A 24598-nucleotide genomic window follows, 5' to 3' on the forward strand; every position below is an offset into this window, starting at 1 on the left:
AACCTCCAGGTGTTTTGGAAATTAACTGTTACCTACACATCCCTCTCTCATCTTGTACATGAAACTAGTTTTTCTTTTTCAAAAATTTTTTGCTGATGTCTTTTGTTATTTTTACATCACTAGTTTCCACTAGGATCCTTTCTTTCTTCATTTCCCAGAGTGCTGATAAAATAAACAATATTTTTTGAAGAGAAAAAGAAAAGGAAAATCAATGAGCATAACTGATCAATACATCTAAAAAGTGCAATGCATAAACATTTATGACCTCCCACCTCTGCAAAGGAGTGGGGTGATACCATCTTCTTTTGAACTATGCTTTTTTTAAAAAAATTATTTTGCAACATTTATTCTTTATATTTTTATACTGCTCTGTGTGTGTGTGTGTGTGTGTGTGTGCGCGCGTGTGTGTGAATGTGTGGTTTTCTTGGCTCTGCTTATTTCACCCTGTATCAGTTCATGGAGATCTTTACAAGGCTCTCGGTATTAATAATATTTATATTCATCATTTCTTATAGCACAGTAATGTTCCATTATATTCATGTACTACAAATTGTTTAGCCATTCACCAATCAATGGACATCTACTTTGTTTCCAATTCTCTGTTGCCATAAAAAAAGCAATGCTATAAATGTGTGTGCGTACATGCGTATGGGGACTTTATTCTTATCAATGGTTTCCTTAGGGCATAAACCTAGCAATGGAATCTCTGGGTCAAATGTTGGTTAGTTGTTGTCCTTTATTCTTGAAGAGCACCAAAATGGTATATCACTATGTTGGAGTCAAGGTACAGCGTGTCCAACTGTGGCTGACCAGACCAACACAAACTTGGAATGCTCTACCACAGGCTGGGCACAAATAGTCTATATTAACATTTGGCGTCAAAGAGTATAGATGTTTTAGTCATTTTATTTGCATAATTCCAAACTGCTTTACCATAATACCACAATTCTCCCAATAATGCCAATCTTCCCATAATTCCTCCCACACTGATTACAGTGGCAATTTTTGGCAATTTTCAGGTTGTAAGGTGAAAATTAAGGGTTGTTTTGATTTACATTTCTATTATTAATCATTTGGAGCATCCTTTCATATGTTTGTTAACAGTCTGTAATTCTTTTAAGAACTGATGCTTACGTTCTTTGATCACTTATCTCTTGGGGAATGACTTTTGATCACATACATGTCGCTAATATATTTTAGATAACAATACCTTATCAGAGAAATTTAATACAAAAAAAATTTTCCCCCTTTCAGTTGCTTCCCTTATCTTAGATCCATTAATTTAGTCTGTTCAGGATCTTTTCATTTTCTTGTAATCAAAATTATCTATTTTATCTTTTGTAATTGTCTCTGTCTCTTGTTTTGGTTAAGAATACATCTACCTACAGCTGTTAAAAGTATATGGATCTGCTTTTCTTTTAATTATTTAAATAGATAATCTTTAATATTAAGGTCATGTATCCATTTGGAATGAATTGTAAAATCCAGTGTAAGGTGTTGGTCAAAGCTTAATTTCTTCCAGCTTGCTTTCTAATTTTCCTAGCTTTTTTTAATAAACCAGGGAGTTCGATTAATTAATTTTATGTTTCCTGGTATATAAAACACTGGGTTATTGCATTCCATTGTTTTTGAGTCTCCTTCATCTGGTGTGCTCCAATGACCTACCTTCTATTTTTTTAACCAATACCAAATGGTTTTGACATTGCTTTAAAATACAGTTTGAAGTTGTGAAATGCTCCTTCCCTGTTTTCATTTTCCTTCATATTCTAGATCTTTTATTTCTCCAAATAAACTGTTATTACACTAAGTATAACTTAATTCTGAAAGTATTGTTTTTAATTATATTGGCACAGCCCAATCATGAGCACTGAACAAACATTCCTCTAGTTATTTAAATTGTTCATTTAAAGAGCACTTTGTAATTGAATCTATGCAAGTCTTCTGCGTGCTTTGAAAAACTGAACCCCACATTATCTGTGCACTTTATAGTTCTTTGGAATAGATCTCCCTTTCTATCAGTTTTGCTTGGATTTTATTATTACACAGAAATGAAGATGATTTTTGAAGGTTTTTTTTTTTTTTACAGCCTGCAACTTTACTGAAGCAATTGTCTCAATTGCCTAGGATTTTCTACATAAATCATCATATCATTAGCAAATAGGGATGTTTTTATTTCTTTACCTATCCTCATGCCTTTAAAGTTCAGGTTTGACCATGAACAACGCTCCTTTCCCCTTTCCTACCAAAGCTCCAGTGGCTAACATCTGCCTGTGGGATAAAATACACTTTTCTGATTGGCTGTTAAAATCCTTCACAATCTAGCTTTAGCCTACCTTTTCCAGATTGATTGCATATTACTCTGCTCCAAGCACTATATGCTCCAGTTGAACTGGCTTACTTGCCAAACCCCTTCTATCATACTGCTGCTCTATTCCAGTGCTTTTGTATAGCTTTGTGTATAGGTAAGATACTCCTCCCCTCACCTCATAGAATCTTCAGAGATTTAGTTTCAAGTACGACTTCTTCCATAAGGCCTATTCTTATGTTCTGAAATAGTCAGAGCTGCCTCTCCCACCCCTCTCAGCAAATGACTTTGTATATTTTTTGTATTTACTTATCTCACTTCAATACTATCTTCCCTCAGCATGGCATAAGTTCCTTGAGGGCAAGGACTGTTTCATTTTTGTCTTTGTTTCTCTATAGACTGAGGTGGTGCCTGATACAAAGTACACACTTAATACTTTTTAAATCAAGTAAACTTACATGACAATGAAGGGAAAATAGCATTTTTCAAAGTAAACCAATGGTATGTGAGAATAGCTGAAGATATCTAAAATTTCATCTCTATAATCCCCAATTTATGGGTTGAATTAAAAACCAAAATGAAGGTTACCTTCATTAAAATGAAGAAGGCTGTTCAGTAACTTGTCTCACTACTATGGGTACAGGAGAATAAAAAGGCATTTTTGTGATATTTCCAATTGCTTCATGTTGCTGTATGCCCTTCATCTTCGAAGAGGACCATGACATGAAGGAAATGATGACATGACTTGCAGGTGACTTTGATTTGAACGAGGGAGGGCTGTACAAGGTCACTAGCCTCACTTTCTCCTCCAGAGTTATCTGGGTCCAGTGGCCAGATATTCATCAATTCAACTAGAGATGGCCCAGGATGCAATGGGAGACCCTGGCCCTTTTAGGTTAAAGCCTTTTCAGGTTCTCACTTTGAGTGAGGTAACTCCCATTCAGTAAATAAGCTTCTTTAAGAAGTGAATCAAGCATGGCCCCTTTAATTTAAAAAAAAAAAATCAAACTTAGAGGGGAAGACCCTCAGGGTTGCTGGTCAAAAGAGAAATAGTCACTATTGACATTCACTCTGAGTCAGGACAGCCCAAAATACTGCTATTAAATAGAGTTGGGCAGAGAACTATTGTGGTCCAATCTATGAGCTCCAGAGTGAAGTGTTTTTTTTCAATTATCAAGCACTTATTTTCTCTCTTACCTCCCCCCCCACTTTAGTTGAAAAAGAAAAAAATAAACTCTCATAATGAATAAGCATAGTCAAGCAAAACAAATTTTTGCATTTGACATGTCCAAAAATAGGTCTCACTCTGCATCTTGAGTGTGTCACTTCTCTATTAGGAAGTGAACAGCATATTCTTTTATTGGTCCTCTGGAATTGTGGTTGGTTATTTCACTGATAAGAATTCTTAAGTTTTTCAAATCTGTCTACAATTCTGCATCTTTTCACACAAGTCTTCTGCATCTTTTCATACAAGTCTTCCTAGGCTTCTCTGAAATTATCCTTGTCTATATGTAGAATCTATACAGAATTGTATGCAGTCGTGGGGAGGGAGGGGGGTAGTGGGGAGTAGGTGGGGAGGGATAAAATCGCAATTGTATGGCAGTGATTGTTAAACATTACAAAATAAAAAAAAATAAAAAAAAAAAGAAATTATCCTTGTCTTCATTTTTTTTAGGGCAAAATAGTATTCTATTACATTCTGGTGCTTTCTCTTTCTATATATACATGTACGTGTGTGTGTGTGTGTGTGTGTGTGTGTGTGTGTGTGTACGTGTACACACATACTCAGAGAGAGAGAAAGAAGGGAGAGAAGAAAGTAAATGTCAAAGACTATGCACAGTTTAGTGTGATATGGATACAGTTCCAAACTTTTCCAGAATGACTGGACTCGTTCACAGCTCAATCAATAGTGCATTCATGTGTCTGATTTCTCATAGCTCCTTTAATAGTTGTCGATTTTCATTTCTGTTTTCACATTTGTCAGTTTTATTGGCGTGAACTACAACCACAGAGTTGCTGAGAATCAGAGAAACATGTATTTCTGTATTAGTGATTTGGAGCATTTGTTTTCACGTGTTTACTGATAGTTTGGATTTCTTCCTTGAAAACTAGCTGTTCACATTCTTAGATCTTGGGATGGCACTTCTTACAAATTTACATCTATTTCTTATATATATTGGAAAGGAGATCTTGTCAAAGAAACATGCAGCAAATATTGTGATTCTTGGATAATTCTAATGATCTCTTAATTGCCAAACCTAATGGCCTTTTCTCAGTTCTCATTCTTCTGGATTTCTCTGCAGCCTCTGAAACTGTGCATCACCCTCTTTTCTCTGATACTCTCCTCTCTAGGTTCTCATGACACAACTCTCTCTGGATTCTCTTTCTTACCCATCTGACCTTCTCCTTCTCAGTCCCCTTGCCTACATCTTTATCCAGGTCATGCTTGCTAACTGCAGAGGTCCCACAGGGCTATATGTCTTGGACCCTCTTCTTTCTTTATACAATTTTACTTGGTGATCTCATCAGTCCCATGTATTCAATTATCTGTAGACTAATGATTCTCAGTTCTACATATCCAGTCCTACACCTTTCTGACCTCCAGGATCACAACTCCAATTGCCCACTGGACATCTCAAAGTGGATGTCCTATGGATATCTTAAACTCAACATGCCCAAAACTGAACTCATTTCCCCTGAAACCCTTCCTCTCTTCCTAACTTTCCTATTACTGTTCAGGACATCACCAATAATCCCAGATATGCCAGCTCACAATGCTGGTGCTTGACTCCTAACTTTTTAAAGTTTGACTATGTTACCTCCCTAATTCAATAAACTTCAGTGGCTCCCAATCACTGCCAGGATCCTCTACTTGGTGTTCAAAGCTCTTCATAACCCTGGGCCCTCCACTCCACCTTTCTGGTCTTCTTACATTCCCCAACTAGATCTATAATGTCTTTTTTTAGCTCAAACACTGTGATTCTTTAAGTCCTAATTATTAATTTGTCCTCTAGCTATCAATAACCATCTCCAGCCTTAAGATGTTTGTCTCAAGGTTTATCAAGTGAAACTATGGGCAGCATTCCAGTCACAAATATTGCTACCATTCTGCTAAATCCCATACTCTTCCTTCCAGTGTTCTGCATTTTGTTGGCTTTTTTGGTTACAGCAGTGGATTGGACTGTCATTTATGTGACTCCTAGGTCTTAAGTGACAGTTCAGAACTCTCACAGAATTTGGATTATTTTTCTCTCATTCTTTTCCATTTACCAAAAGCAAAATGAAAACTTTCTCTAGTTAATCCTCATCAGTTTAATCTTTTAGTATTTAGAAAAGCTGAATTTAACCACAGAATATTCCTTAAAATAATTTAATTACAAAAATATTAAACATTCATCCTAAAACTGCTTCTTGGTGAATCCCTTCATGTTTAACACTTCTCCATTAATTAATAACAGTCTGTCTATAAGCATTTATTAATTATCTACTATGTGCTAGGCACTGTGCTAAGCACTGAGAATACAAAGAAAGTTAAAAGATAGTCCCTGCCGTGAGGGATCTAACCACCTAATGGGGAGACAACGTGCATACAAGATATATCAAGTGAAATTTTGTGATTATATCTCTATCTCTATCCCACCTTCTAAAGAAGGCTCTCCCAATCCTTTTAATTCTAGGGCCTTCCCTCTAGAACTAGAATACATGTGTATGTATTAAAGGGGATTTGGGAAAACTTCCTGTAGAAGGTGGGATGGAGATGTGTATACAGATACATTTATATATGTATATGTACAATTTATATGTGTGACAGGGTATATGGAGTTCAGGAAGATTAGCACCTCTGGTATGGGCTTTTCATCCTCTACCTGATTCACCTAACTCTCACCTGTAGCTTCAAGAAGCTGTAGTTAGAAGCAGCCACACCCCCATAAACCATATCTTGGCAAGCAGGCTAAACCCAGATTAAGAGTAACCAGTAGGCCTCAAACCTACTGGTGAGTTAGGGAGATATCTACCCCAAGCATGTGAAGACCTCCTCCTAATGGAATGGGCAGATGAGAACAATTTGTTCCAACAGCCATGAAAGCGACTGAAGCAGGGGCTACAGAATACGTAAAAGCTTGGTCAGACATCACAGAGTCATCAAGGTCATCCACTGCATCCTGGATCATCACCAGTTTTCTTGATTTTTGTCCTTCAATGATTTAGGAAGAGAGTGGGGCTGATGACTTTGTGCGACTCTACTCATTTAAATACAATTTATGTACAAGATATCAACTGTGATATCATTGGTCCTCTTCAAAAACAAAGGACAAACAACGTGTCATACACACACATATATACTCTGTATATACATATGTATACATATGTATTGAAAGAACACATATACGTAACACATACACATAATCCCAGAGGAAAGCCACTAGAATGAAAGGTGATTGAGAAAAATCTCCTGTAAAAGGTGGAATTTTAGTTGGGACTTGAAGGAAGCCAGAATGCAAATATGAAAAGGAAGAGAATTCCTGACATGGGGAACAATCAGTGAAAATGCACCCAATGGGGAGATGGAATATCTTGTGCAAGAAACAGCAAAGAAGCCATTGTTACTGGGCTTATAGAGTTTGGGGGAAGGGGAGGAGTAAGATGTGAGAAGACAGGAAAGGTGGGGAGAGGGTGCAGATGATAAAGAACTTTCAATGCCAAACAGAAGATTTTATATTTGATCCTGGAGGTGACAAGGAGCCACTGGGGTTTATTAAGTAGGTGAGGGTTGGGGAGGGGGAGGAGACACTTTGGCCAGACCTCAGTTTTAGGAAAATCAATTTGAAAGGTGAGTGCAGAACAGAGTGGTTATTGCAAAACTTGGCAATACACTAGATATAAAGATTCAAAGTGACAAGTTAAGGATACACACATTTGGGTCCTTTTCTCTTTAAACCCTAATCAAAACTAGACACTGACTTCAATTTTGTGTTGTTTTTTTCCTAACCTTTGAAAACATTCTCAAAATATCCAAAACTATTCCTAAGTTCAATAATTAAAACAGAAATATTCTCTTGACAACAGATTTAGATGAATGAGAGAGTACATTAGGATTCGAAAGAAGAATAAACATTTGTGGTTGAAAATAGCACTATATTAAAAAGCAGAAGCAGCCATAACACCTTTGGTCATCATGACTGTTTCCAGTTTGTTGCTTTAAAATACAAATTGTGAGAGCTATTATGCAGGTTAAGTAGACAGAAGAAATAAGCAAGAACTGCTGCTTATTAGAGTTAAAAGGACAAAAATGAGTCATACAGAAAATTCTGTCCAGGTCACAAAGTTAGGATTTAATATTTCTCATTTGCAAACTTCATGTTCAATACTTAAATGGGATGAATCTGTATATTCCAGGTAAAGCTTTTTTTTAAAGGCTTTTTTTTGAAATGCCACTGCTTTAATAAAGTTTTAGAAGGTTCTTTACCCTGGCCTGCCAAAGTCTTATCATCCAAAAATTCAGATGTGCATTTTTAGTATCAGAGATGCATATTACACAAAAGTAACAGCAATAATGCAATGTAGAATCAGGTTTCTTACCATCAATATTAAGCATCATTTTCCACATGGCAGGTCGAACAGACTGATGGAATCCAAACCATACTTCCCTGCCTCCTCCCAGAGGGTGATCATATCCTTCAGGAGCAGAAAAAAAGGAACGGCCCACAGGGGTATACCTACAAAAAGAAAAAAAAAATAATTTTCTGTGTTCAATTGGTCTTCTAGGTCAATTTTTAAACAACCCTTTGAACACATTAGAAAATTTAGTTGTAACATATAAAATTATATTACCAAAAGAACAGAAATGCCAAATATATGAAAATAAAATGAACATTGGGCTAGGTACCAGGGAAAAGAAAAAGGACCTAACTGCATTATAAACATTCATCATACATTAGTGTTGTCCCTATTTTAAAAACTTGTTTAGTAGAATGAGTGTTTTATTTGTACATTCCAAGAAGTCACATGGGTTAAAAATTCAAGAGTTCCATAAGGCTAAGAAAAGGCTATCTGTGTTATACAACTGTTGAGGTGTAAAAAGTCACTATAAACAAAGCAATGAAGATATTCCTCTATAGAAGAGCTAAATATGAGGTGGTAGCATGATAAAAACTCAAGTCATTCCCAACTAACATATCACTAATTCAGAGTCTAATGTAGAGGAAGGAAGCTAGGCAAAGTGACTACAGGGGCAGATCTGGAGTTGGGAAACCTGGTTTCAGGTCCTAGCCATGACACAAACTGGAAGTGTTTCCCTTGGCAAATTACTTAATCTCTCAGTGCCCCAGGCAAGAGCCTAAGATTGTAAACTGCAGAGGAGATGGTGACTTGCAATGATTAGAGTTTCCTCACTTGGGAATGAAATCCCAAATGTGGTTTAAAAAAAAAAAAAGACTGTATTCCCATTCTTATTCTTCTTGACCGCCATGCTGCTTCTGATCCAGATGACCACCTTCTCTCTTGAATACTCTTTTCCTTCTGAGATTCTGTGATTTTCTTAACTCTGTTCCCCAAAGCTCCAATCTGAGGGTTCTCATGTTCTCCTCTCTCACTTTTCAATTAACGTAATGGTACTTAAAGAAGGAAATCATCCCTTCTCACAAGAAGCTTACATTGTAGTGGAGACACACACACACACACACACACACACACAAAATATATATACACACATAGACAACAAATATAAAGTTAATACAAATATACACAAAATAATTAAATACAAGGTAATTTGAGAGACGGGCAATACCAATTGAGGGGATGGAAATCAGGAAAAGCTGAAAAGCTTCATACAAAAGATAGTTCTTTAGATCCATCTTAAAGGAAGAGAGGGATTCCATGAGGAAGAAGGTATTCTAGGTATGTGAGATGGGCAGAGCAAAGGCATGATGATGGGATGTGGAGTGTCATGATTGAATAATGGAGAGAAGTCCAGTTAGACTAAACAGAGAATGTAAAGTAATGACTGCAAATACAGGTCTTACAAAGCCATGTTATAAGAGGTTTCAAAAACTAAACAGAAGAATTTATATTTTATCTTAGAGGGAATAGAAGACCACTAGACTTAACTGAGTAGGCAAGTTATATGGTCAAACCTTTGTTTGTGTAAATTTGCCTGATAGTAACATATAAGATGAACTGAGAAAAAGAGAGATTTGAAACAAGGAGACCAATTAGAAGGCTCTTGCAATAATCTAAGAGGTGATGAACTAAGGTGGTAGTTATGTAAGTGTAGAAAGGGGTTGGATATATGGAGACAAAAATGGCAAGAGACAGCAACTAAATAGATATATGGGGTGAAGTTGTAATAGAAGGATGTAGTACCATCATCAGAAATAGGGAAATTTTGAAGAGGATTAGGTTTTGGGAGAAGATAATGAGTTCAGTTTTGGACAAGTTGACTTTGAAATGCCACCAAGATACCTAATATGAAATATTTAATTCAATTGGGGATGGGAGAGTATAGTTTAGGTGAGAGAGTGGGGCTGAATATATGGATCTAGAAGTCACCAACATAGAGATAATAGTTCAAACCAAAGGAACTGATAAAGTAACCAAGAATCAGTAGAGGGAGAAGAGGGCCTAGAATGGAGCCCTGGAGAACACTCACAGTTAGGGAGCATGATATGGATAAGTCAGCAAAGGAGAATAAAAATGCACAGAGACACAGGAGAACAAGGAGAGAGTTGTCACAAAAACCCAGGGGAAAGAGTAGTCAACAACATCAAATGAAATAGAAGATAGGTTGAGAAGGATGAAGGATAAGATAAGATCATCATCCTTCCTGCCAATACAGTTGCCTGAATGGGAGGAAGACTGCCTAGCATACACATGCCTACTCCAGCAAGACCCTAAAGTGTATACCAGACAGAATAATGATCAAGAAATTCAATGACAAATTATACTAAGTGACTTCTTCTACCACAGAGTTGTACAAGAGTTCAATCAGAAGCTCAAGGGTAACAGGAATGAGTCTGCCAGTGACAGTGCAGTGTGACCAGAATGGACAATTACAACCAGCAAGGCTCTGTTTTCTGAGGCAGCAAGAATAGAGGGCTCCCCACAGAATAGTTTATTTGTAAGATTTATAGAGAATGGAGAAATTTATGACCAAACAAGAGATAGAGAACACTATGAAATGCAAACTGGATAATTTTAATTATATTAAATTTAAAAGTTTTTGCACAAACAATGCCAACCCAACCAAGATTAGGAGGGATGTAGAAAACTGGGAAAGAATTTTTACAACTAGTGTCTGTGATAAAGGCCTCATTTCTAAAAAATATAGAGAATTGAGTCAAATTTACAAGAATACAAGTCATTCCCCAATTAACTAATGGTCAAAGGATATGAACAGGCAGTTTTCAGAGGAAAAAATTAAAGCTATCTATAGTCATATGAAAAATAATGCTCTAAGTAACTATTGGTTAGAGACATGCAAATCAAAACAACTCTGAGGTACCAGACTATTTTCTCTTTTGTTATGTTTGGTTTTGTTTAGTTTTATTCATGCTTTCTCCCATCTGTCTATACATCATGAATAATGTGAAAATGTGTTTAATAAGAATGTATGTGTAGAGTCCATATAAGATCGCATGCCATCTTGGAGAGAGAAGAGGAAGGGAGGGGGAGAAAATTTAAAACTTATGGAAGTGATTGTTGAAAATTGAAAACAAGTAAATAAATTTGAAAAAAAAAATAGAGGGCTCCCTTAAGAAAGCCTATGGATAGTCAGGGAGCCCTTGAGGGCCAGAGAGTAGCCTAGTTCTGACCATAATAAAACAGTACTCAGACCTGGCCAGCCCAGGCTCAGGGGCTCTAACAATCCTGTTACAGCATTCTGACCTGACATGCCAAAGGATATGTTTATATCCTTTGACCAAAGACAAGATTAAGAGGGAAGAAATCAGTGCAAGAATTCAGGTCACGCAGGGTATAAGTAGGACTTTTTTAGCTTTAAAAGCCCTTTATAATATAATCCAATGTATGTGTCCAATATACCACTACCTCTCCCACATGGTGTGATTCATTCCATCTTGCCTTCTTTCTAGTCCCTATTCTCACAGTCTCTATGCCTTTGTACTGACCATCCACCATACCTGGAAAGCACTCCTTCCTCATCTCTACCTCAAGGGGCAGCTCCAGCACCATCTCCTCCATGAAGCCTTTTCAGATCCCTGTCTTCCAAATGCTGCTGCCTGTCCCTTCCTATCTGGTATTTATCTTCTTTACATTTATTCTACATATACGTATATAAATACTTGATATCTTTCCATTATAATACAAGTATCTTTTTATTTTTTTATTTTTTAATGTTTAACAATCACTGCCATACAATTGAGATTTTATCCCCCCCCACCTACTATAATACAAGTATCTTGAGAGAAGTTCCATTTTGTATATTTGTAACCTAGTGCTTAGCACAGTACCTGGCAAATAGCAGAAGTTTAACAAATGCTTACTGATTAGTTGAGGAGCCAGACAAATAGATTTTAAAATATAAGGTGTTCTAAATATAGGAATAACAGTATTGCAGTGTAGTGCAAAGAATAACAAGTCTGGAATCAGAAGACCTAAGTTCTAATCCTAGTTTTGCCAATTACTGTGTGACCTAAGGCAAGTCAAAACTTTTAAGCCTATTTCATCTGAAAAAGGGGAATAACACTTTTGAAATCTAATGGATAGAGTTTTTGTGAGGATTAAATGAGATAACATGGAACATATTATTAAGTCATAAAAACTACTGTAAAAATTAATTAGCTAAGTGAAAGGATGAGTGTCTACTTTAACACAATGTCTATTTTACCACACGTAGCTATCATTACACAAAAATGATGGATATTGATACAATGAGCTATATGATTTCAAATCCTGAAGGAAAATACATCTGTACTTCAGATGATCACATATATTATGCCTGATTAACACAGGAAAACTAATGAGGACTTTTTAAAGAAAAATCTGCACAAATCACCCCTCATTTAAAAAAAGAAAAATAAAATAAGAGAACCCACTTCATGGAAGGTAGATGTCGTAGCACCACATCGACAGCATGAACAGGGTTAGTGCTGATTGGTTTGTCTAGTTCTATAGGCTCAGGTAAAGCCCGTCCTGTCAGAACTTCATGCAGCAGATGCCAGCTCACCCGAGACACAAATTTTATTGACACCTTGAAAGGACGATCTTTTCCACCTTCTCCAGGCAACGTAACATCCAAATCCACCTGTAGGGAGGGAAAAAGAACCAAATCAAAATCTAACAAGATATACAACATATTCTCTGATCTTTAATTACAAGTTTTCCACTAAGGTCCAATACATCATCATGGCACGAGGCTGACACTAGCCTACAAAGACTATGTTGGGAGAACATAAACCCTGCCCTGCCCCAAAACAAAAAGAGGCTTCAAATATGGGCCCAGACTTTAAAAAAAGTTTTTGGTGGGAGGACTAGCCAGGCTATACTCAGGTAACTTCATCAGTAGAATGCTGACAGAAGGATTGATTATTATTATTTTTTTTTTTAGTCAGAGAAACCACTAAGACTTCAAGCAGAGATAGGAGTTCATATAATAGATGAAATCACAAATGCCCTAAAATACTGAGTAGTTTAAAAAAAAAAGTAAAAGTGCACAACAAGAGCTTTGAAAAATGCATATATTAAAATTGAAAAGTTTTTAAGCAAGAAAATTAAAGTAATAAAGATAAGAAGGGAATAAGTTAAATGGGTAAAACTATTTGCATCAACTACCTAAGGGTTAGCTATCCAAGATACAGAGGAAATTAATGTAAATACGAAGGACAAAAGAATTCCTCACAAACAACATTTCCAAATCATTAATAAGAAAAATGCAAATCTTTTTGCAAAAAGAGTTGTAAAATACACAACTTTTGATGTTTCACCTCACATTCAGAAAACTGGCAAAGATGAAAAAGGAAGGGAATAATAAATGATAGAAGCAAATATGCTGATGCATTGCTGGCGGATCCATGAATTGGTCCAAACATTCTAGAAAGCAATTTGAAATTATGCTAAACATATGCTATGACACAGAGATCCCACTGGAGGTCCACAGTTCAAAGAGGCGATGGCAAAATGAAAGATCCAATAAATCAAAATATGTATAGTATCATTTTTTTGGTAATACAAAGAACTGGAAGAAAAAGTAGATGCCATCAGTTGGGGAATGATTAAAGAAACTGTTACATAAAATGTAATGGAATATTTCTGTGCTGTGAGAAACAATGAAAATTAATACAGAGCAATCACACAATACACAGTCATATGAATTGATACAAAAGTAATGTCAATAGAACCAGAAAAACAATACAATACAAACTGAAAACAAAATTTAAACTTAGCACTGCATAATTATCAATAAGCTTTCACTGAACAGGTATAACGATAGACTTCCCTTCCTTCTATGCAGAGGGTGAAGGGCCATGAATCAAGAATGCTACATATAGCGGGGTGGAGCCAAGATGGTGGAATAGAAGGATGACCTGTAAGAACCCTCACCCCACAGCCCATAAAATACTTGTAAAAAAAAAAATGACTCTAAAAAAAATTCTAGAGCAGCAGAAGCCACAAAACGACAGAGTGAAAGAGATTTCCAGCCCAAGGCAGCCCCAAAGGCTGACAGGAAAGGTCTATCACACAGAGCTCGGGACAGGACCTGAGCAGGCTTCAGCAGCGGCTGCAGTTCCCAAATCCTCAACTCATAAATGCCAGAGACGGCTTCAAAGGTCAGTGAGAAAGCTCTTTCACCTGGGTGAGAAGGAAGCAGGGTCCTCCTGCCCCAACCCTGGCCCCAGGCGTCATCAGCCTCCATTTGTGGAGCCCTTGGCCTAAAGCCCCTGGGGGAATCAATCTGCTGATCTGGGTCTCAGCCCTGAGCGGCAGCCCTGGGGTGAGGAGGAGCACTGGCCTGGTGGAGCTGGTGGAGGCTCTGGAGAGGGAATTCTACTTGCAGATCCTGGGTAGAAAAGCTCCCAGACTAGAGTACAGGCCAGGAGAGGAATAAACTCCTCTCCCTTGGTTGTGCCACCTTGGAGGAACTGAGAACTTACAGGTTCCCAGAGTATACCCTCCTCTTGACAAAGGTCTCAAAAGTCAAGTCATTGGCTGGGAAAATGCCCAAAAAAGGGGAAAAAAAAATAAGACTCTAGAAGGTTACTTTCTTGGTGAACAGGTATTTTATTCCATCCTTTCAGATAAGGAAGAACAATGCATCAGAGGAAGACACAGAAGTCAAGGCTTCTGCATCCAAAACCACCAAAATAAATATGCAGTGATCTCAGGCCATGGAAGAGCTTAAAAAGGATTTTGAAAATCAAGTAAAAGAGGTGGAGGAAAAATTGGGAAGAGAAATGACAGTGATACAAGAAAATCATGAAAAGCACATCCACAGCTTGCTAAAGGAGACCCCCAAAAAATGCTAAAGAAAATAATACCTTTAAAAACACACTAACTCAAATGGCAAAAGAGGCCCAAAAAGCCAATGAGGAGGATGTTTTAAAAAGTAGAATTAGCCAATGGAAAAGGAAGTTCAAAAGCTCACTGAAGAAAATAGTTCCTTAAAAATTAGAATGGAGCAGATGGAAGCTAAAGACTTTATGTGAAACCAAGAAATTACAAAACAAAACCAAAAGAATGAAAAAAATTGAAGACAATGTGAAATATCTCATTGGAAAAACAACTGACCTGGAAAATAGATCCAGGAGAGACAATTTTAAAATTATGGAACTACCTGAAAGCCATGATCAAAAAAGAGCCTAGACATCACCTTTCATGAAATTATCAAGGGAAACTGCCCAGATATTCTAGAACCAGAGAGTAAAATAAATATTGAAAGAATCCACTGATCACCTCCTGAAAGAGATCCCAAAAGGAAAACTCTTAGGAATACTGTAGCCAAATTCCAAAGTTCCCAGGTCAAGGAGAAAATATTGCAAGTAGCCAGAAAGAAACAATCTGAGTACTGTGAAAATACAATCAAGATGACACAAGATCTAGCAACTTCTACATTAAGAGATTGAAGGGCTTGAAATACGATATTCCAGAGTCAAAGGAACTAGGATTAAAACCCAGCAAAACTGAGTATAATACTTCAGGGAAAAAAATGGTCATTCAACAAAATAGAGGACTTTCAAACATTCTTGATGAAAAGACCAGAGCTGATAGAAAATCTGATTTTCAATCACAAGAATCAAGAGAAACATGAAAAGATAAACAGGAAAGAGAAATCATAAGGGACTTACTAAAGATGAACTGTTTACATTCCTACATGGAAAAATAATATTTGTAACTCTTGAAACTTTTCTTAGTAATGGGTAGTTAGAGGGATTATACACACATATATATATAGACAGAGGGCACAGGGTGAGCTGAATAGGAAGGGATGGTGTCTAAAAAAACAAAATTAAGAAGAGAGGAATATATTGGGAGGAAAAAGGGAGAAATGGAATGGGGCAAATTATCTCTCACAAAAGAGGCAAGAAAACACTTATTCAATGGAGGGGAAAAGGGGGTAGGTGAGAGGGAAAAAATGAAGCTTACTCTTCTTACATTTGGCTTAAGGAGGGAATAACATGCACACTCAATTTGGTATGAAAATCTAACTTACACTACAGGAAAGTAGGGGAGAAGGGAATAAGTGGGGTGGGGGGGATAATAGAAGGGAGGGCAAATGGGAGGAAGGAGTAATTAGAAGGAAACACTTTAGGGGAGGGACAAGGTCTAAAGAGAGAATAGAATAAATAGGGCGCAGGATAGGATGGAGGAAATATAGTTAGTCTTTCACAACATGACAATTATGGAAGTCTTTAGCAAAACTACACATACATAGCCTATACTGAATTGCTTGTCTTCTCAGTTGGGATGGATGAGGAGGGAGGAAGGGAAAGAAGTTGGAACTCAAAGTTTAAGGAATGAATGTTGAGAACTGCTTTTGCATGCAGCTGGCAAATAAGAAATACAGGTAATAGGATATCTTGCTCGACAAGAAAAGAGAGAAGATGGGGATAAGGGAAGGGAGAAGTGTGATAGAAAGGAGGGCAGATTGGGGGAAGGGGCAGTCAGAATGGACAGTGTTTTGGGGTGAAGGAGGGGAGAAATGGGGAGAAAACTGGAACTCAAAATCTTGTGTAAATGCATTCTGAAAACTAAAAATAAATAAATAAATTTTTAAAAAGCATGCTACATATAACGCTGGACAGAGTTGATGTGCTGACTTGTTCGACTGAACTGAATTTTTCTCTTTTTTTATTCTTTGTTAAGAGTAGATAGCTTTCGGGGAGACGAAGGCAAGGACATAATAGGAAATGAGGTGCTATTAAAGATATAAATAAAACTTTTAAAATGTACATTTATTCAAATGGACAATACTAAAGCATTTTAAATGAAAGTAATGTAAGACTCTTTCAAAGGCATAAACACAGATTTTTAATTTAAATGACATTAAAACCTTAATAATAAGCATTAGAACAGCCAACTAAACTTGTTTGATAACAGTAAATCAATGAGCATTTATTTAAGAATCTACTATGTGCCAAATTCTGTACTAAGCATAAGGGATATAGAAAAAAAAGCAAGAGACAGTCCCTGACTTCAAAGACCCCACAATCTAATGGAGGAGACAAAATTTAAGAACTACATACAGTAAACTGTAAACAAGATAAATAGGAAGTAATCAACAGAGGAAAGGCACTAGAATTAATAGGGACTGGGAAAGGCTTTCCGTAGTAAGTAGGACTGCATATGAGACTTAAAGGAAGCAAGGAGGCAGAGACGAGAAGGGAGAGAGTTTTAGGAGGGGAAGACTGCTGGAGAAAATGCCTGAAGCCAAGAGATGAAATGTAACAAATTACATTTAAAATAATTTAAACACATAAACTATCAACTTTTCAGCCACATCCTTGATTACCATCAAAGTTCTTAACTTCCTCCCCCCCCAATTCATTCTCCTTTTTTTTTTTTCTCTTATATGGTCATAGTGTGTAGTGGTTTTCTGGTTCTGTTTTTTTTTGGAGGGGGGCAGTACCTTAGTAACAGCACATATATGTTAATAAAAACTACAAAAACTATGAATTTCTTACCCCAGTAGTTGCTACAGGAAGTGGATTGGCTGTATAAAGGCTTCTTTTCCCATCATAAACGGGTCTCCGGTCTCCGAATATCGTTACCTTAAAATGCTGAACCATTGAATCAACCACTTCCCTAAAGAAGAAAAAACAACATTAACATGAACCTCTATGTGAGGTTGAGAGGAAAAAAATATAATAAATCACAAATTTTAAGAATTTTAGTATCACCTATTTAGCTGAATCAATTTTTTATAAGATTTTAAGAACCTGTCAAAATTCAGAAAGACATTTGGTTTTCTGGAAAATGATTACCAAAATAATATGCTCCTGGCAAGGACTGGATATTCTGAGAAGACAGTGAAGAATGTGCTTGGCTGGATAATTTGATCAAGAAAGCTGCCAACTGAAATGAGGGAAAAGGTAGAAAAAAAATCTAAAATTATAGAGCTAGATATCAGTTAAAATCGAGACAGTGGAATAGGCCTCATAACTGGAATACAACAGTTATTCAAAAAGAATCAAGTGTAATAGGAAAGGTAATGAAACAGCCTTGCATATAAAGAAGATTTGCATATATAATTACATGGAAATCCAATAAACCTGAAGTTAAATGTACAGTAAGCCCACATTGCTGCCTGATGATCTTTTTATTTATTTCTGAATCCCAATCCCATTCATAAAGCTGTTCTTCAAACCTTTTCCATTCTCTTCAAGCCTCTAACCATTCCTTATCTCTTTAACCAATAAAAAACCCTAATTCCTACATCGAAATTTCTTTATATTTTCACTTATACAACATGTAACAAGCATTTAGTGACTGACTGCTATGGATCAAGCTTGGAACTGGACAATGGAGATACAAAGACAAAAACAAAATATTGCCTGACTTCAAAAAGTTTGTATTTTATTAGGATGGAAAAATGGACATAAAGAATTAAATACAAAACATAAATACAAACTAATTTGGGGAAGGGGAAGGAACAACACTAACGACTGATGAAATCAGGATAGGCTTCCAGGAAGTGATAAGCTAAGCTCTGAAGGATGAAAGGGATTCTATGAGGAGGAGATAAGGAAAGAATAAATTGCAAACATGGGGGACAGCCTATGCAAAGGAACAGAGATGAGACATTTCTACCCAAGGTAAGTGGCACAGTATTACTGCCGAAGACCTTACCTATATTATAGCTAATAGCTAAGTAAATCTGTTTGTTAAATGAATATGTAACTCATTTCACTCTAACACTGAACCTAAACTAACAGAATATCAGCTAGATCCAGGCCTGCTAATCACACAATTTCCCCATTACTCAGGACTCAAGTTTTATTCCTCTCCACACACACCATACATGATCCAGTTAGATTGACTTATTTGCTATTCCTTCAACATCACATACCATCTCCCAACTCTGCTTTTGTACTGGCTACCCCCATGCCTAGAGTGCTTTCCTTCCTCACCTTAAACTCCTGGCTTTCTTGGTTCCTTCAAGACTCAGTTTAAATTCCCCCTTCTTGCTTGTTCCACTCCCCCACCCCCATCCCTTCATTGCTAGCATCTTCCCTCTGAAATTTCCTTCCATTTACATTGTATCCATCTTGTATGTACTTAGTTATTTTTCAAGTTGTCTCCCATTAAAATGTGAGTCCCTTGAAAGCAGGAATTGTGTTTTTGTTTTTCTTCACATTCTCGACACTTAGTAAAGTGCCTGGCACATGGTAAATACTTAATATATGCTTGTTGACTGACTGACCAAATGGAATATTACATATCTAAGAGTCCATTTGCTAAGACATATACAAGAATTGTATGAACACAACCACAAAACATTTTTACAGAAATACAGACTTAAATAACTGTTCCCCAAGGCTCACTCCTGGGCCTTCTTCTATACTATTTTTACTTGGTGATCTCAACTCCTATGGATTCAACTATTATCTCTCTGTTAGAAGACTGTCAGATTTATTTGTTCAGCCCTAACCTTTCTAATGATCCCCAGTCTCCCACCTCCTACTGGATATCCTGAACTGAATGTCCTTCGAAAATCTTAAACTCAACATGTCCCAAACTGAACGTATTTTTTCCAAACCTAGCCCCCTTCTAAACTTTCCTATCACTGTCCAGGATACCACCATTCCCAGGCCTGCAACTTAGGTGTCATTCTTTACTCTCAGTCCCTTACTACCTCCTACCTCATTTCCAATCAGCAGTCTTCTGCTTCATAATATCTCCCACATATACCCCTTTCTGTTGTCTGACACTGTCACCACCCTGATGTAGGCCTTCATCATCTCACATCTGAACTATTACAAATAGCTTGCTGGCTGGTCTTCATGGATTCCATGGTTTCCTTCTAGCTCCAAAAAAAATTCCACCTTTTACAAAAACCTTTCCTTCATTCCCTTTAGTTTCAGTGCCTTCCCTCTGCTGATAATCTCCAGTATATCCTGTTTCTATCTTGTTTACACATATCTATTTGCAAGTTGTCTCCCCCATTAGAATGTGAGCTCCTTGAGTGCAGGGAATTGTGTTTTTGTCTCTTTTTTTGTATCCCCAGTGCTTAGCACAATGCCTGGCACACACCAGGTACTTAATAACTAACCCAGAATTACAGAATTCGGACTGATCTCTATTCCCTGGGCCCAGCTAGCTACTTTTAGTCCTTACTCAAGAAAAATCTCCTAACAGTTTGAGCTGTCCCAAGGTAAAATAGGTTTTCTCAGGAGGCATTATGCTCTCTCAGAATAGGTCTTTAAGGGAAAAGGAGATAGATGACTAACTACCTGGAGATACCGAACTAGGGATTCCTGATCAGGTAAGAGTTGGATTAAATAATTAAGGTCCTCCTCCAAATTTGCCACTACATAATTCTCTTCATTTCCAGTTGGCTACACTCCTGAGGACGTCTCCATATTTCCCAGAAATCTCTTTATCCTGGAAGATTACTTCAGTCCTGAAACACCCACCAAAGCAGTACCCTTCGGTCCCTGGGATCCCTGTCTCAGATGGAATGACTCCTCCCAGAACCTCTATTTAAGAAGGGACTCAGATCACAGGTCTATACAAAAGAAAAAAAACTCAAATTGAGCTTAAAAAGAAGGAAAAAGTTAAGAAAAATAAGGAAGCAGTCTCCAGGGTCCTATATATTCAGTTCTAAAATGTTATGACTTGCCAAGATGGCCAAAAGTTAGGAAAGGTATCTAATTTTATATGTAAAGGTCCACATGTAATCATTCCAAATTTTAGTTCAGTCCTAAAAAGAATCATTCTTCCTTTCAATTAAGATGCATTTAGATATTACTCCAAAATCATTTTAAACTCTGTGAGGCATTCAACTGCTATTCTCAAGTTTTCTCACCAAGTAAAATAATGAACAACAACAATATTTATTGGTTGATATATTTTGTTTGCTACAGTTTCCCCAACAGAGCTTAACACTGAGTGCAACACCTAAAAGTAAGTTTCTCACAGACAGTGTGTGTCTTCCTAGGTGTTTCCTCCTAATCACATCAAACAAAAGCTTTTTATACCTGCATTGGAACAACTACCTTATTACAGCCACTAATATTCCTTAATGATTGGAGTAGAATTGGTATATCTATTAAAAAACACCTTTATACGGAAAGACACGTTTCTTTTTCTTAAGCTTAGTCCATTATTGCACTTAAATATTTTATCACTTAATATCTCAGTCTTCACAATATCTCTGAAACAAAAAGAATGCTATCCCATATTTTACAGAAGCTATGGACAAAAAGGCCGACACTTGGCAAGCTGATGATACAGGTCAATGGCACATCTTCAAAAGTATTCAAAAAGGATGTCATTTTCACTTTGTCCTACCAGTTAAATATGTGCTAGTGAATTTAGCCTTAGCAGTCTTGGCATGGTCATAGCCAGCTTGCTGTGGGGTATAGCAGCTGCTATAGGCTCAAAAGTGAGTTGCTGAGATTTCTGAAGCAGAAATATGAAAGAATCAAGAGACTGAAGCAGAAGAAAGCAGCCCTGAACTAAGAGTGAACAGTAGTGACTAGAGAAAGAGAAAGAGTTAAAGGTCAAAGAAGACACAGCTCTGGGTGCCACACCAGTGGTAGCACTGAAGTAGAAAAGGAAATCCTGACAACCTGCTAGCTTCTGTGTAATATCCATCCAGAAATCCACAATGACAATCACATAATTCATAAAAAAATAACCTCATATTCTGCAGATTGGGCAGTTCAGTTGTTCTATAGAAGAATGTGAAGTTTTAGCCATGCTGCAATCAGACGCTTAGATTTTAAACAATTTCTGTATTGTATCTGGTAGGGTACTTTTACTCTTTTTGGGGACTAGAGTAGCTTAAATACAGACTGAAATCTCAACCAAATATCTAATAGTCTTCTCTTATTTCATAATAATTCATTTAAAATGAATATAAGCTTTCCATGCCTTTTAGTTGGCAAGAAGTAGAATGCCACACTGCTTCACAGGTGGCCTTAGTACAAGAAAAAAGAAATTCCTTAAACAAAGAACTTAAAAACTGTATACAGTTCTATGTAGCTTTCTCAAGGGCTTCATTATGTAAACATCAATAAAGCAGTGGGAAGTGGCAGGCATTCTTAAATGGTCCCATCTAGGTATGGATTAGTATAGTATTGCTGATATAGCATTTAACATCCTTAGTTACTCTTGATGGAATAGGGCCAGGTAGCAGAACTCAGCTGTTTGTAAATACCATAATACATTAGTACATACATAAGCACTTGAAAGTAAATACTATTTAACACAATATAAAATAAAATACATGGTAGAACATATAGTCCTTCTAGAATTAGAATAACTTCTATTCCAGAGAAACTTGCAGGCATAATCACAGAAGGAAAAAGGAAAATAAGTTATCAATGCATATAAATTGGCAAAATAAAAAACCAGCATGGAACTCAGAAAAGTTAAAATACTTCTAATCTTGGTCAGTCCATAAAAGGTTTCTTTTTATTATAATCCACCTAATTTTTTAAAAATAAGCATTTATAGCATAATATACCAGTGTAATAAAAACATTCACAAGTTCCAATCAAAATCATTGTATAGAAAAAAAATAAAAGAAAAGAGACATTTCCTGTAGCATAAGTGTTCCATTACATTCATATACCTCAACTTGTTCAGTCATTCCCCAATTGATGTGCAATGGCTGAACAAGTTATGTTACATGAATGTAATGGAATACTATTGTGCTATAAGAAATGATGAGCAGGCAGACTTCAGAAAAACCTGGAAAGACATGAATGAACTGATGCTGAGTGACGTGAACAGAACTATAACAGTGTACACAGTAACAATCACAATGTGCAGCGACTGACAGACTTATCGCTTCTTAACCACACAAGGATCCAAGACAACTCCAAAGGACTCATAATGGAAAACGTTGTCCACGTCCAGAAAAAACAAAACAAAACTATGGAGTCTGAATGCAGACTGAAGCATATTATTTGCTCTTTTTTTTCTTTTTTGTTTGTTTCGTCTTGCTCATGGTTTCTCCTGTTGGTTCTAATTCTTCTTTACAACATGACTAAAGTGAAAATAGTTTCAATATGAATGTATAGTTAGAGCCTATATCAGATTATACGGGGCAAAGAAGGGAGAGATGGAGAAAAAATCTGGAACGCAAAATCTTATGGAAGTTAATGTTGAAAACTAAAAATAAATAATTTTTTTTAAAAGGGATATAAAGATAGCAGACTCTTACATCTGAAGAATAAATCCTTCCAGTGTACTCATGAGATAGAGTCAAAGGCATTTAGCGACATGCTAAGAACCAATAAAATTCCTTCTGAGTGAAATGGAAATTCATTAGAATCTATCATCCTACTACTCCATTTAATATAGTTCTGGCAAATATTTGTGTGAACTGCATATGGACCTGATGAGCCTAATACATGCTGATTTTGGAGTATTTCAGAATATTAGTCACTTTTAAGTAAGTCACTCATAAGCTTTCTCAGAAATTAACAAACCTTTCCATTAACATTGGATAGGACCGGACCTGACCTCTGCAAATTAAAATCTAATCATACGCTGCCTTTGAGAGTTTATTCACAGTTGTCTGGTTAAAATTAAATGCAAATTAGAAATGAATCCTACCTCCCTCTTACTTTTCTAGATTAGCAGCTATGAAAGTTCATTGTATTTTCCCCTCATCAAACCACAAATTTCGTAAATTGACCAAGAGGTTTAGTTCGTCCATTCAAGCAGTCATAGTATGGAAACTGAAAACAAACACTTCTCTCTGGAATAGAATATGAAGAATATGAAAAGATACCAAAAACTTAGAATTAAATTCCACTGATCTTGACAACTCAATCAAGTCTACTGCAATTAAAATTATTTATAAAGCATAAAACTGATATTAGAATACCAGTAGTGGTTCCAGAGACACAAAAAGTCTCTGAATTTAAATTAGGTTTAATTCAACAAACAATTATTAAGTGACTATTACAACAGGAAAGGCAGTATGAATAAAAAAACCAAAATAGTTGCTGCCTTAAGGTGAAAAGTGTTATAAAACAAAAAGAATGGAACCAAATTTGTTTCCATCTGGAAATCACTGAAAGTAGCGCTTCTCAGATTCTATTCTATGTTATGAATAGGGTTTGATGAGAATTCAGATGACAATAAATATTTCCTTTCAAAACATCTGATGTGACATCATATTTTTAAAAATATTTTTCAACATGTGGAAAATTCATAATATTTTTGAAATCAAGTTTAATTAGCACTATTTTGTTCCAAAATGTCATGAATATTTCCTTTACTACACAGTTATCCTAGGTGCCATCCCCATATTCTATGCTGACGTCCTTAAATTATATATCGCAAAGTACTCCCTCACTAATCCATTTGGAAATATTTATCAAAATTATAGATCCTAATTATCTGTCATCTATGGATGAGTGAAGAAAGAGTCCATGACTAAACAAGAGTTAGAGTCAAGGGAGGTAAAATGGAATCCTGATCACACTAAATTAAAGTGGTTTGCACAAACAAAAACCAATGCAGCCAAAATTAAAAAGAAAGCAAGAAAATGGGGGAAAAACTTATAGTAAGTTTCCTGATAAAGGCCTCATTTCTCAAATACTTAGGGAAGTGAGTCAAATTTCTAAAAATAGAACCATTACCCAACTGATCAAAGGATAT

At 36.4% G+C, this 24598-nt stretch overlaps 1 protein-coding gene across 2 annotated transcripts in view; it reads right to left on the reverse strand.

The window, feature by feature from the left end:
- Positions 1–24598, reverse strand: part of AGO3 (argonaute RISC catalytic component 3) — an 84362-nt gene that overhangs the window by 37693 nt on the left and 22071 nt on the right. For both annotated transcript variants that reach the window (XM_072610053.1, XM_072610052.1), the window contains exons 3-5: positions 17440–17560; positions 12358–12566; positions 7886–8022 (exon numbers count right to left, since the gene is read on the reverse strand). In XM_072610053.1, coding sequence (XP_072466154.1) covers positions 7886–8022; positions 12358–12566; positions 17440–17560 — 467 coding nt within the window. The remainder of the gene's footprint in view (positions 1–7885; positions 8023–12357; positions 12567–17439; positions 17561–24598) is intronic.

The sequence above is a fragment of the Notamacropus eugenii genome, chromosome 5 (assembly GCF_028372415.1).
Source record: "Notamacropus eugenii isolate mMacEug1 chromosome 5, mMacEug1.pri_v2, whole genome shotgun sequence".
NCBI classification, from domain to species: Eukaryota; Metazoa; Chordata; class Mammalia; order Diprotodontia; family Macropodidae; genus Notamacropus; species Notamacropus eugenii.